This window comes from Aphanomyces invadans, assembly GCF_000520115.1.
Source record: "Aphanomyces invadans strain NJM9701 unplaced genomic scaffold supercont1.9, whole genome shotgun sequence".
NCBI classification, from domain to species: domain Eukaryota; phylum Oomycota; class Saprolegniomycetes; order Saprolegniales; family Verrucalvaceae; genus Aphanomyces; species Aphanomyces invadans.
The window spans coordinates 782,892-796,496 of NW_008580154.1; the positions used below are offsets into that span (position 1 = coordinate 782,892).

Sequence of the window (13,605 nt, forward strand, 5' to 3'; positions counted from 1 at the left end):
TTGGCAAGGACAGCGCCTGCCGCCGAGGCTGCGATCTTGGCAAGAGCATCCGACGATCCGGTGCGAGGACCGCTCGCGTTGAAGATGCACGTATCCAAGCGAACGTTGCCGCAAAGAGTAGTCGCAAGGGACGGACTCGCCATGCTGCAGGTGGTCACACAAATGGTGCCTCACCAGCCATCTGCGTCGACATGCTCACACTAATATTCGGTTGATGGGCATCAGCTGAAACGTCCCGTTTCGAACACTTTTTCATGAAATTATACAGGAATTCCGAGGAAAATCTTTTTCCTTGTATTTTCGAAGGTGCACCCTCAATTTTTCATACAAAATACCATTAAGTTTGAGTCGACTTTAGCACAAGAAGACGAATACGTTGACTTTTCTCGACCCATGAGAATTTTTAGCGAACTGCACTGAATTGTCCTTGGAACTTTGATATTTTATTGGACGTCGTACAAACATGGGGATTTTTATCGATTCTACTACTATTCTATGAATTTTCTCGCATCATTGCATTCGCCAAAATTGAAATCATTTCGACCAATGACCGCCGAACAATCATGACCTGACTGTGGTGTCGAACAACCCTGCGAGATGGCGTCGGAGGAAGGCACGGTGACAAAGCTGTTTGCCGGCTTCCTGTGTGTGTGCTGCTGGCTCCATGGTGCCACTGTGGGTGTCGCTGTGGGGGACGCGCTGGACTTGGCTCAGTTTTTCATGCTGTCTTTGGGGGTGTGCTTCTCCATCACGGCAATCTACCCAACTTCGCGCCGCCTCGCCGCCTCGATTCTTTTTCTCGCGTGCGCGGTGTTTCTGAGCTCCCTCGTCAAGTCCCTCGTGTTCTTTCGCACACCGAATCACTCGAATGCCGTGCTTCCCGACATCGGCCACGACTTCTTGCCACCGATTCCGATCCCGCCGCAGGTTCTCCTCGTCCTCGTGTGTACCGCGACGGCAGTGTTCATCGCGTTCCACCCGTCCAAAATGATCATAATGCGTCGCTTACTTCTCATCTATGCGTCCCTCATCATGGCGCGCACCGTGTTGGCTCTCATGACGTTCCTCCCCGACTCCAACCCGACATGCCTCGCCGAGGAGAAGAGTGTCAGTGCCAAGGAAGTCGTGCAGCATTTTCTCGTGTCCCGACGAGGTATCTCGTGACCCTTAAGCCTTCTCAACATCCGCCCTCATGCACGTGTTGGCAGGGTTTGTGGAGTGGTTCGACCACCAGCGCAACACGTCGCTGCACGGGTGCCGCGACTCGATCTACTGCGGCCACTCGACGCTCCTCGTGCTCTGTGGAATGACGTGGCACACGTACTACCACCGCGTGGAAGCACCGGTGAACGTCGTCAAGTCTGTCGTGTGGATCTTTGCCATCCTAGCCATGGTGTGCGCCCAGGCCACGATACTCTCTCTCTGATCCTGTCGACGTAGGTGAGTTCGTTGGGAAGGCGCGAAACCTACACGCTGGATGTTGTTTTGTCAACGTATTTCGCCGTCACGACGTGGGCCACGTACCATCGATTGGCGAACGATGTCCTGACAGGTACTCGAACGATGGGCAGCGCCATGGATCGACGTGGGTCGCCATCATGGACCCGAGGGCATTGAATCGGTGTAGGCCATGTTTTCACGAGCGTGTGGTTAATCGACAAGATGGTCGTGTACCCTTTGGTCGAGTGGATGGAGGCGGAAGGAGGGCCGAAGACGCCGAAGGCAAACAGGAGCGTGCGGCTGTACCGACGTGATACGCAAGACCACGACGATGCGGCGGCCTCCGTGCCCCGCAAGAAGAATACGTTTCGAACAAGCGAGTATTAGCATCGATCAGTTCCTGAATGGTATTTTTTACCTTTTTATGCAATTTTATGATCAATACCAAATAAAATTGGATAAAAGAAATCAATAATAATAGCAATTATTATGGATACAGTATTTACTCCGGAGTACCTATTATTCTTTAATTGGTCTTTTTCACAATCGCTTTTATTATATTTAGTAAATCTTTTACTTCTTATCAATTTTTTGTTAATATATTCATGATATGTTTATATGTACATGGATGGCATCCGACATCTAACCGACAAATTTTGACCAGGGGATTGGACGACCGAAGGCAATGTCGGTCATCAACATATCATCCACATAGCGCAATAACTCGATCCCATTAGACCTCTTGATCAAGTTATTAGTCTATGGTGGCAGTAATACCTAACAGAGGAAGTACTTTGTTTGCAGAGTTATCCATACCTATACACTAAATTATGTTTAGTTTGGTCAAGATATCCTGCTTCGTTATATAAAGTTAACGTTATGCCATATCATGCGCCGACGTGACATCGACATCAGCGACGTGGTCTCTGCCTCCGTTCGTGCGTGCGGTGGTGCGTGTTCGAGCAGTGGCACAAGCAAATTGGCACGATATATTCACGTGCGGCGCGACTGGAACGACTGTCAAACGCCAGCTGCAGCCCACCCCCGAATGTAAAGCGCACAGAGCTGAAGGCTTTGATGCCGACGTGATGGACCCGTGCAAACGATCCGTGACGACTTCGACTGGACGCCTGTTGTGACTGCGAGTCAGTCCACCACCGTCGGTGGCAGACCTAATTGGAGTTCGCTGTCGAGAGAGCCTGACGAAGTTGTCTCCAATACTGCTTCTTGCGGGGAGACATGCGTTGTATAGACGACGGTGCGATGTCGGACCAGTGAGGGCACTGACATGCCGTGCCACAACACCCGAAAACACTCGAACGCACACACACCACGCTTGATTCATGATGCTATCCAACTTCGTTTGCAACTTTGGCTGCCGAGTTGAGGTACACTGGCTCCATGTAGCCGCAGTCGCCGCGGGACCCTGGACCTCCATACCCGTCGCTGCTCGTGAACCCCTCGGCGCAAATGCAAGTGCCGTGCTGGGCATCGCACGTTCCGCTGCATATCCATTCGTGACGGGTTTGCGCAAGAGAAACACGACTATGCACACGAATGGTCGTACCGGTTCGAGCACACGGCGTCTTCCTTGGTGCCGACGACCGACCCGCCCGTTCCGTCGTTCCGGACGGTGACCGATGTCACGCCATTGACAGTCGTGCGAATTGTTGGCAAATTTCCAAACACGGTGCGAAACGTAATGGAGATCAAGTTGGTCCCGCCCGCCGTGCAGCCCGACGTGCCGGATGAGTATGCCACTGACACCTACACCAGTGGTCATCACAACTGGGTTGTGCCGACCGCCGCCTACTTGTCCAAACTCGGGCAATGCGTGGAGCGCGGCCGCCAAATTCGCCGGTGTGATCGAGAACGGCAGCGCTGGCGTAGATTGGGCACGGAATCCCAAAGTGAAGGTTCCGGTCTGGGTCATAGCACTATGTAAACACGAATGGTGGGGATGGGCAACTCTTACTGTGCCAGTGCACTGCACGACTTGAATGGTGTTGGTTTGGGGTCGATTGTTTGCATCGACCCGAGTGACAGGGTCGTCCCCCGTCGGGCACGTCACTAGCAGTGCGATGGTCAACCAAGAATGCGACTCTCGGAGCCAGGCAAGTCCCAAATCGAAGTTGCACGTACGTACACTTGGAGCAGTCAAAACCAGCGTAGCCAGGATTGCACACGCAACCTTGCATCTGGTCAAAGTCCCAGGTCTGCCGTCGGGCTTTTGTCAGCGAGGTCGCTTGTGGAGGCTGTCCGTACCGGGAAATGATTTGGAATCGAGCCATACGTGAACCGCAGGGGATCGCCGTTGATCACGGAGCGCCCTGCCATGGACTGAATCGTCTGGCACGTCCCATGGCCGCTGCATTCGTTTGGACACACCACTACGACATTCCTGTCGAACCGCTTGCACTCGTCGCGAGCCAGCCTTACTTCGATTGCACGACGCGCCCGTAAAGCGAGGATCGCAGACGCATTCGCCCTTAGATCGATCACAAAGACCAGCGTTGGAGCATTCCACGAGGCCGTGAGCGCCTTGCGGACTATGTGGCATGTCAAACCACGCTTTCCCGACGGGGCATATGCCTAGGCCAAGAGCGTCAACTTGACACGTGCAACGACGAAATCCGTACGCTCAGAGCAGTCGCCGCCTTGAAATCCGCTCGCGCAGATGCACGTGTACGTCGGAGGCCCCTGGCAAATACCATGCCCGCTGCACGCGAGCACGGCCCCCTACATCGAGTGTTCGAATTGTCTTTTCCACGTCTGGGCGTACAGGGCATTGTGTGATGGCGGCGACTGCAAACCCACAGTCCCCCCGCGTCCCAATGTTGCCGTTGCCGTCGCTCGAGAAAAAGTTGGAAAAACAAGCACAAATGCCCTACACGGCCATGGCAATCATGGCTCGGCCATGCATGGAACGCGTACCGAAGTGCGATCGCACAGCCCACGATTTGAGCAAAACGCGTTCTCTTTCGTGCCCTCCGTCGCTGTCGTGATGGTTAGCGTAGGCGACATCCCGGCCGACGAATGCGTCAGTTGGGTGGCGTCCCCCACGACGGACGGTAAACTGCAGCACAAGCCACCGAATGACTTCCGAGAACATCAACCAAACCGCGAGGATCGACGTACTTGCCAAAGTCTTGCGTAAATTCCAACGCGATGTTGTTGCCGAGGATCGTGCACGCCTGGGTGGTGATCCCCGAGTACGACACTGCCACGCCGTTCACTGATGGCAGCGCCTACGGGTCAACGTGGCATGTTGAATTCGTCGTTGAACGATGCGAAACAATCGATGACCACAACGAAAACACAACGTACCCACACTTTGGCTTGCACCGTCGCCGCCGAGTCGGATGGAAAGATTGGCACTGTCGTCTGGCCTCGAAACGTCAGCGTGAACGAGCCTCCCTACGCACACAACCCCTCCACGTTCCCCTCTCTGCATTTGAGTTTTTACACACCGTAGCTTTGCAGTTAACAATCTGCTTTTCGTTGAATTGGAGGCCTGATGGGTCGTATATGGTTCCCGTGAGCGGGTCATCTCCGCGAGGGCATTCGTCTAGCATGTGCTGTGACGCTTCCAGTGCGAGATGGCGTGCCACAAGGGCAACACCGTACTGATTTGACAGCTGTAGCCGCTGTACGGAGGGTCGCACACACACCCGTGCAGCTTGGTCGCGTCCCAGTTTGTGTCGTAAGGAAAGATCTGACCGAGCCCCCGGTCTTTGGTAAGCGCGTAGTCTTTCATGCTGACGCACGTGCCTCGCCCGTTGCACGAACACGCAACTACACGACGACATGCAGGGCATCAGTTGCAACGAGTTGAGGGGTCGATTTGTACGGCGATCGCAAGCTTCACCCGTGAAGCCCGCCAAGCACGTGCAAATGCCGGTCGTGGTGTCGCATTTGCCACGGTTCGAGCACATGGCCAGGTTGTGCGCGTTGTCGTTGTCGATGGCAAAGTCGGACCACGCCACCCCCATGGGGCATTTGGCTGGACACATATTGCTTCAGATATCGGGATATATACGGCTGGACCACGGGGTCGTGCTCTCGTGTCGACGTACCGGTGGCGCAGTTGTGGCCAGTCCACGACCGCGAGCACTTGCAAACCCCTTGCTTCAGGCAAAAACCATGACCACTGCAGTCTTGAGGGCACGGAGATGCCAAGGCCAAGCCCAGCATTAGCAGCACCGCAACGACGACGCAAGCAGCTCGTGTTCCCATCACCTTGCAACCAACGATGAGCATATGGCGTTATCTCAAACGAGTAAAATTAGATGAACGAGCGAAACGCCCAGCTACCACGACCTGCTCTCGACGCATGTGTTCAAGTAACTTGCATTACGTCGACTGGAGTCATTTCACAACTCGTCGCTGGCCTGGCATCGAATGGACGCCAACTGGGCGTCCGAGAACGTGTCGGCGTGTCCGGGCGACGACAACTGGGACGATCGCAACGGGTAGTCGTCTTCGATCTCGTTCCACTTGCAGCATGGATCGCCGAGCTCTTCTCCGTTTGTCGCGCCATCGCCATCCGAGTCCATAGCACACAACGCGTTGGTCCACTTGTACCCTGCATCGATGAAATCGTTCCCAAACGACGACAGTTGGCCGCCACCGCCGACCTTGTTGGCGTGCCCCACTGCCGAAAAACCTTCTACTTCGAATCCATTCGGGATCTTGTACCGGAACTCAGAGTACGCATGAACTGCGGTGGCGACGCCGACCACCGCCACAACTCGGCGACCTTGCATGAAGTCGGATGGTTGAACTATCGGCCGAATGTCGTTGAATTTTGACCAATGAAATATTTTCGGTGAATTTACGGCAGGAAAAATGATATATAAATACTTCGAAAATTGCCGCAACTTTAAAAACCCGTTGCAAACTGACGGCAGCAACTTGCCACGGCACTTTCATGCAAGCACATCCAAGTGGTGCCATCAACCGCTTCGCACAACACTCAAGCGCATGTGAAAATGGCTCACTTCCACGAAATACATCCGCAAGAGTACACTGCTGCAGTCCTCATTGTATGCCGGTAATGTCATGCGAAAGGCACGAAGAGAGATTTGGCGCAGTTCAAGGAATGCCAACATCATGGAGCAAAGCATGCAAGAAGGGCACGGTTCGAAGACTTGAAAAGAAGCCCTCTCCAGCATGCATCTTGGTGCACAACTCCAGTAGTTCCTTCATGATGAAAGGACCTCACCCGAAGAGCATTGTCTTCCTTTAAACCCATCCATCACCAACACTGACAGAAGGCCGTCCCTGTTCACACAACCTCCTCCATGTAGATTTCGAGCATTGCCTGCCTCCTTGCGCAATACCACTGCAAGACAGGTGCAATGGCTCGAGTGTTTCGTTCGTCATGGTTGCCAAACAGAAGCAAGTACCTCCACCAGATAGCTGTGAAGGGAATGTCGGCCGTGGTGCCGTAGGAGGCCGTCCCCCAACGCGAGAACGAGAGGGTGCAAGTGTCATTGTAGATTAGAGGGCACAGCGTGACTTTTCTTTGGCCTCAGGAACGCAAGGCAGGTAATCGTATCCGGATACAACTTTGGATATGGCAACGTCGGAAACTTCGGCCACGACGGCATTGGCGACCCATCCCAGCATCCTTTTGCTGGGCGACTCGATCACGGAGCAAGCATGCAACCCCACCACCGACGGCTTTCATAGCCTGCTTGCGCGCGACTACATTCGCCGGTTCGACGTGGTGAACCGTGGCCTGAGTGGCTACACCACGACGTACTTCCTTGTGCTTGTGTTGTTCATTCATCCTAACCTACTGCGCTTGTAGATGGATGCTGGACTTACTTCCTACGATTCTTCGAGATGCGTATGCACACCGCAGCCCTCCGCATCTCGTGACGCTTTTCCTTGGCGCGAATGATGCCGCAACTGACGACTCGCCACAGCACGTTCCACTGGCTGTATTCGAAGCGAACCTTCGGGCGATTGTCGCAATGCTTCACCAGTGGTTTCCGTCGACAAAAGTACTACTCATCACACCACCACCAGTCTCCGACTCGAATCCTTTCGGTCGTGAAAACGACGTCACAGGCCGCTATGCTGCCGCGACTGTCGCTGTGGGAAACGAACTTGCCGTGCCTGTCTTGGACGTCTGGGCGCTCTTCCAAGCTGAAAAAGACTCGTACTTGTCGGACGGACTCCACTTGAACGCCAAAGGCAACTTCGCTGTCTACACTGCTCTCACCAAGCACATTGCCCACCACTGGCCAGACCTTTCCGCTGACAGAGCTCCATTCGCGTACCCAACCTGGCGAACGATTGCCAAAGTGTAGAGCGTAGTCATGCGCATAGAATTGATATGGGCAGTGTTACCTCCTGGATGCTTTGTTCCGCATGGGAGTAGAATAAACTGAAGGCGCACTGCTCCGGCGCCAATGTCGGACCTACAACCTTACCCAATGCTCATCCGCTTTTTGTACCTGCTCAAGGTTTCTCGTACACGCGCCGATGAGCCTCTCAGCGCTTGTCCTGCAGCTCCAAATGGAATGTCACATCTCGTCGGTCGCACACGATCAAGGAGCATTTTCATTGATCCGTGAGATGTTGCCACCATTTCTGCAGTCAGGTAACTTGGTGTTCGGCCACCCCGAACAGGCACCGTCCTCGGCCTCTGGCAGCCCTCACAAGACTCGAACGCTGGTCTGGTCGTGTCGTGTCCATTAGTGCGTGTAGAGCTGCCCCCAAGACCCTATAGGTTTGTTGTTGTATGAAAACGCAAGTGTGTCTTCCAGAGCCGCCAGGTTGTTGACCGTCGCCGTGGAGCACATTGTGCTTCTGTTGGGCCGCGTGAATAGATTGTACATCGACCCATCGCTACGATCACCTGTGAATCCTTCGCCTCAATCCCATGCCAGACCATCGAGTCCACAGCAACAGCAATCAACGCCTTTACCACCCCCTTCCTCATCTTGTTGGACCTTCGACATTTGCCGTCCTTTCGCCGTTTGCAGTTTCGAATTTCGAAGAATATCTCGTTCAAAGCACCAACGCGACGGCTGGCTCGAAAGGGCACATTGCACTTGGTGGTATTCCCAATCAACCTAACTCGACTCGACGCGTCATGTTCCGCGCCTTCACGTCCATGTTCCAAACACCGTCTTCGGAGCGGCACCCGACGTCGACTGCAACGACCAAGGCGGTGGCGTACATCAAAGCGCGACTCCGGCGCCTGCCGGATTGCATTGTCTTTAGCCACGTGTATCCTCCCGTGTCGCCGCCGAGTCGGTACCACGTCAGACCCGAGTACGTCTCGGGGAAGCGAGTGCCGTTGACACGTGACGCTGCGACGAGGTGGAGAAAGAAGCACAAGTTCATGCCACCGATCTCCGAGTGGCCTGAAGTCCAGCCTTTGACACACGCTCGACGGAATCGACGAAACACTACGTCGGCTGCAGTGCCAACAACCACAACATCGTGTGCCCATGACGCCAGTCTTTCCCGATGCAGCTATGTTCATTTTGATGTCTGGCAGGCGGAGCCAAGTTTCGCCGCAATGTATTAATTTGGAAGTGTTTCTGTTGTCCTTCGCAAGCATATGTTGTGACCAACCTGGCATGAGAATGTTGGGTTGGCGCGCGAAATAGCAAATCCAAGCGCCAGCAGTGTGACGGCTACACGGGATCAATCGCCGGTGCGCTTGCACCAACAAGTTCTCGACTTCTAGTCGGGCTACTTCCATTGACCGGGCACTAGCTTACTGCGTACCGCTGCGTGCCTAGTTCTGCAAGGGGTGGCCGGTTGCGCGGTACACGGGGCCGTGAAATGTGATGCTGCTACAATTCGTATCTTGCAAAACAAGATGGGCCGGCGACGCCACTGTGAAATGCACAAGCGCTGGCCAGGACCATGGGCTCTAGAGGAGCAAAAGCCCAATCACATCTACAGTGTAAAGAGGGCATTCTAACACGAAAATAGTTCCTTGCACACCGGAGTGGTCTTTCTCACAACAGAATAGATTTGGCTGAAAAAATCTCAAACGTATCACGTTGTAAAGGTCTGCGGTGGCACTGGGAGAAATCCCAAATGTCACGTTTCATGTAGAAGCCGCAAGAACCAAGTCGCCATGTCCACTTTTGCCAGCCGCACGTCAAGTAAAAGGGCGGGACTTTAGAGATTACCATCTGTATCCGCAACATGCCCACGCCCGTCAACAACACGAAGAAGCCCGTGCACAGAGTACGTGCGTCCCATTCGGCCGCGTCTGACGTCGTGGCAGCGGAAGACATTCATGTCGAAATGTGGAATGAATATTCGTACATTATATGAGTACTCTTGATAACCACTGAAAACTAGGTGGCCATTGCTTTTAGTTTTTGGAGGTTTGGCTTCCCATTAATTCGAAAAAGATCCCCAATATGATCAAAACTTGTATGTATTTATCAAAGACTCGGTTATAGAGGGATATTGCGGTTGCTGCGTGTGTCAAAATGCTATTGGCCGCCGCCATTTTATTCCCGCGCAATTCCAAACCTGGATCAATCGCCGCACACAACACAATCAAATTGAACATCGACATGGTACTCAATATCACCTCCATGCTTGAGCGCTTGCACATGCAGAGTGTCTCCGACCAGCTCTTTCTCGAGGAGAGTCTTGGTGATTATGGTGACGTTGTTGACGAGGAAAATGACACAGTAACGTATAGTAATCCTGTTATTGTCAAGGTTATCGAAGAAAGCGAAGATGAGGGATTTCGCACGCTAACCAACTTCGCTCCAATGGAATTTAAGATCGTCTGGAGTGTCATTGAAACCGAGCTTCAAGCGCGCTGGAACGATGGCCGGGACCGCAATTCCAAGACGACGCCAAAGGATGCGCTTTTTATAACGCTTGTCATCATGAAGTGCTACCAGACTTGGGAGAAGCATGCACTGGACTTTGACATCAAGGCACCAACTCTGGAGAAAATTGTCCTTCGCGTTGTCGAAGTTATTTCGCCTCTCATCTACAACTACTTCGTCGTGATGCCAACCTTGGAGCAGATCCACGTTAGCGGTCGCCCGTTCGCCAGCTATCCCTACGCCAAATAAGCGACCGATGTCAAGTTTCAACCTTCGCACCGACCGGCCGGCCGATTCAGAGAGCAGAAACACTTCTTCAGCGGGAAACACTAGATATACGGACTCAAGATGGAAGCGTCAGTTTCCCCACAAGGCAAACTCGTGGACATGAGCGACCACGAACCTGGTTCAGTGTCGGATCTCACCATCTTTCGTAAGCGCCATGACACGCACGTGGCCAACCTGACCAAGACGCCCTCCGAAGCGACTATCAAGGACAACGGTGAGCTTCATCAAACCTTTCCGAACATGTGGGCCGTACGGGTCGACAAAGGTTACATTGGTTTGACAGAGTGCGTGCACCCCAAGAAGCGCCCAACGCATGGAGCCCTTGATCGCCTTGACCTGGAGCGCAACGCCGCCGTGTCCGCTGACCGAGCCATCGTCGAAAACTTCTTCGGCCGGGTGTGCATCTTGTGGAAGATCGCCTACAGTACGTTTGTGTGGGGAACTAAGATCTTTGATAGAATCCAGCGACTCACCTTTGCTCTGACCAACTTCCACGTCGGTCTCATGCCGCTCCGTGAAGACGACAGCCACCACTATCGTTCCGTTCTGGCCCGATATGCCCGCATGACCGAAGAGAAGATCACTCAGCGTGCCATGACCCGCACCGCTATGTCCAGCGTCGTGCTGAGCGCCTTGCGATGGGTTCGATGCGTGCGACTTTTGCTGCTCGTGGCCCTTTCTTGTCTCCATCTCCGAACACCCGACGTAAATTTTATAATGACATTTTATACTTGATTTTTTACTTGACTTTTGTATACTTTTTGCGTACTACTCGAGCCCACCGAAGGTGTCCACTTTCGAAATTGGTCGAGGCCCACTGAAGGTGTCCACTTTTGATTTTATTGGTCAAAAATGTAAGAAAATGATATTCATTGGTTAAAACTCACACGACATAGGTGAGAGGGCAAGCGGCATTAAGAGCCTCGGGGGGCCATTCAAGTGGCTCTTTCAACTCACCGCGCCGTCTCTTGGAACGCTTGTTCACACGCTTGATCTTGTAAGTATTGTTTCCTTTGCTCTCAACAATCGATTGCATAACACTCTGCATAGTGAGGTAGACACCATCCAAAGTAGCGGCGGGAACCAGCTTGAGAGATTGCTTAACGTTTTCGACGTGCTGTTCGAGCGTGTCAGCTTCAAACGTACGTTGAATGGCTTGTATAGAGGTAAACATTTCCAAAACGAAGCAAGCAGACGTGGCTACGCCGCAATCACTTACCTCGAGGAATTCCGGCGCGGAGGTGCGGTCCATATTGAACAGTTCCATGGCCGTGATGGTCAACCCGCTGTCGAGAATTGCGTCGACTACTGCCCCGGTTTGCCCTTCCTTGAGCACATGGGGTTGAATGACGTAGCACGTGCAGTTGGTGAAGTGGACAATTAATGGTCCATTCTTAGCATACATTAATCAAGTATAAATAGTGGGTGCTTTCAAATTGCCCTATTTCAGCCATTTTGGCGCGAATTCAATCAAATGACACAGCAATCCAATCAGCAAACACTCAGCTTTCATTATCTACCAATCCGGTAGTCTAGAAAAAATCCGCCGATTTTTGCGGATCATTCAAACAAAAATGGACACTTTCGTTTGGCCCGAGTAGTACAAATTTCAATTCAAAATTTAATTTTGTAATTATATTTTTCATTATCCAAGTTTCTGATCGATGATCAACTTTTGAGAAAGGATGGAGTCAATTTGGAAAATTTGGAAATGGGCGGGTCTATTCCTCTTTACCATGTCGTAAGTCAGAGAAACTACTTCTGAAGATACAACCCTGCCTCTATTCAATAGGCAGCATCTTTCCTGTGAACCCAAGTCATGTGCCATTCAGAGGCTCATTTACGAAATATACGGCTTTTTGAAGTCGTGATTTATTATTCTACTACCATTGAAAATTTGTCAATGGCGCCTTGGAAGTAATATCACTTGGTTTGGCTTCCAATTTTTCACATTTGTTTGAGCCCATGGGAGTTTTATATTTGGACCATTCAAACAAGCAAACGGACAGGCCAACTTTGACGCTATGGTCAGCGACGGTGTGAATTTGTATTATCATCGGCACTAATTGTTTAATTATTGCGTAGAATACAACGACTTCCCGCCAACTCCACCCCGGCGCAATGCAAATCGCACCTAAGGTATGGACGACACACATCCTACTGAAAATCATCGTCATCGGATTTCAATGTACTGGATCATTACAGTGTCGATGGAAAATACGTTGGAACTATACAACCTTGTCAAAGAGGGGGGCATGCCCTCCGGGTTGGTGCGACGTCCCGAAATTCGTTATGAGCTGTTGTGCCGACCGTCCAATGGAAAGAGCAAAATCGATTGGCGTAGCGGGAAGGATTCTTACGTTGAGCTTGTTCAAGACGATTGACACAACATGGAAGGAACGGCAAGAAGGGACCAACCAACCAGCACAACTCTGAAAATTTGGAAACGGTGGAAATTTACTGTCGACAACATACCCTAAAATCGAATATCCTGTATAGATTGTACATGAATCTGTTGAAAATAAACTGACCTAAAAATTGGTACGAATTCCGCTATATATTTTGCAAGACGAAATGGCATCTCATTCACACAAATGCTGTATGCTTATACTTGAAAATTGTGCAAATTGACAACTAAGATAATTCCAGAACTTGATGCTGGTAAATCGTTCTCGAAGCACAAGATTTTATTGCATGCTTTTCCGAATGCTATTTCGATGTGTTGGCACTGAAATACTTCCATTTCCTCGCGACACCTTCATGAGGTTTAGCTAAAATTGGCAATTTTCGATTAGTTGCAATATAAGAATATATAGTTCCACTTGGACTGGCTTGGACATGTGCGTGGAGTGTCAGCTGTATAAATTACTCTAACCTCGTAGATCGGCTGGGGTGCAAGGCAGTTGTCAATCCAACTATTGAAACACATCAGTGATTGAGGTGGGCAAAGTAGCGAAAAACTTATGCGAGCCATGCCGGGGTCGATTGTGCAACCTGTACTAGCATGACAAGTTGAGAATTGGTGTCGCGGGTCGTAGGTGCCGTCGAA

The 13,605-nt window shown here is 51.8% G+C and overlaps 5 protein-coding genes across 7 annotated transcripts; 4 read left to right on the forward strand and 1 right to left on the reverse strand.

Moving 5' to 3' along the window:
- The first annotated feature begins 579 nt into the window (after positions 1-579).
- On the forward strand, positions 580-1,841 carry H310_05396. 2 transcript variants are annotated; one of them, XM_008870114.1, is made up of 4 exons: positions 580-1,153; positions 1,209-1,393; positions 1,441-1,552; positions 1,628-1,841. In XM_008870114.1, exons 1-4 carry the CDS (start codon positions 598-600, stop codon positions 1,825-1,827), a joined length of 1,053 nt encoding a protein of 350 aa, XP_008868336.1. In that variant the 5' UTR covers positions 580-597; the 3' UTR covers positions 1,828-1,841. The 2 variants fall into 2 exon arrangements, with proteins under 2 accessions (XP_008868336.1, XP_008868337.1); XM_008870115.1 differs by having other exon boundaries at positions 1,209-1,552.
- Positions 1,842-2,738: 897 nt separating this feature from the next.
- H310_05397 lies at positions 2,739-6,318 on the reverse strand. 2 transcript variants are annotated; one of them, XM_008870116.1, is made up of 16 exons: positions 5,517-6,318; positions 5,291-5,443; positions 5,068-5,235; positions 4,911-5,008; positions 4,768-4,857; positions 4,579-4,688; positions 4,375-4,516; positions 4,223-4,327; positions 4,080-4,179; positions 3,880-4,032; positions 3,706-3,830; positions 3,587-3,656; positions 3,416-3,510; positions 3,254-3,364; positions 3,008-3,207; positions 2,739-2,943 (listed from the first exon to the last, which is right to left on the reverse strand). In XM_008870116.1, exons 1-16 carry the CDS (start codon positions 5,698-5,700, stop codon positions 2,790-2,792), a joined length of 2,058 nt encoding a protein of 685 aa, XP_008868338.1. In that variant the 5' UTR covers positions 5,701-6,318; the 3' UTR covers positions 2,739-2,789. The 2 variants fall into 2 exon arrangements, with proteins under 2 accessions (XP_008868338.1, XP_008868339.1); XM_008870117.1 differs by having other exon boundaries at positions 2,943-3,207; positions 5,517-5,705.
- A 671-nt stretch (positions 6,319-6,989) lies between these two features.
- On the forward strand, positions 6,990-7,986 carry H310_05398 (hypothetical protein). Its single transcript, XM_008870118.1, has 2 exons — positions 6,990-7,203; positions 7,256-7,986. Exons 1-2 carry the CDS (start codon positions 7,019-7,021, stop codon positions 7,758-7,760), a joined length of 690 nt encoding a protein of 229 aa, XP_008868340.1. The 5' UTR covers positions 6,990-7,018; the 3' UTR covers positions 7,761-7,986.
- Positions 7,987-10,040: 2,054 nt separating this feature from the next.
- On the forward strand, positions 10,041-10,517 carry H310_05399 (hypothetical protein; the record flags this gene model as incomplete). The annotated part of the gene is made up of 1 exon (XM_008870119.1): positions 10,041-10,517. One exon carries the CDS (start codon positions 10,041-10,043, stop codon positions 10,515-10,517), a length of 477 nt encoding a protein of 158 aa, XP_008868341.1.
- A 99-nt stretch (positions 10,518-10,616) lies between these two features.
- Positions 10,617-11,291, forward strand: H310_05400 (hypothetical protein; the record flags this gene model as incomplete). The annotated part of the gene is made up of 1 exon (XM_008870120.1): positions 10,617-11,291. One exon carries the CDS (start codon positions 10,617-10,619, stop codon positions 11,289-11,291), a length of 675 nt encoding a protein of 224 aa, XP_008868342.1.
- Positions 11,292-13,605: the final 2,314 nt, after the last annotated feature.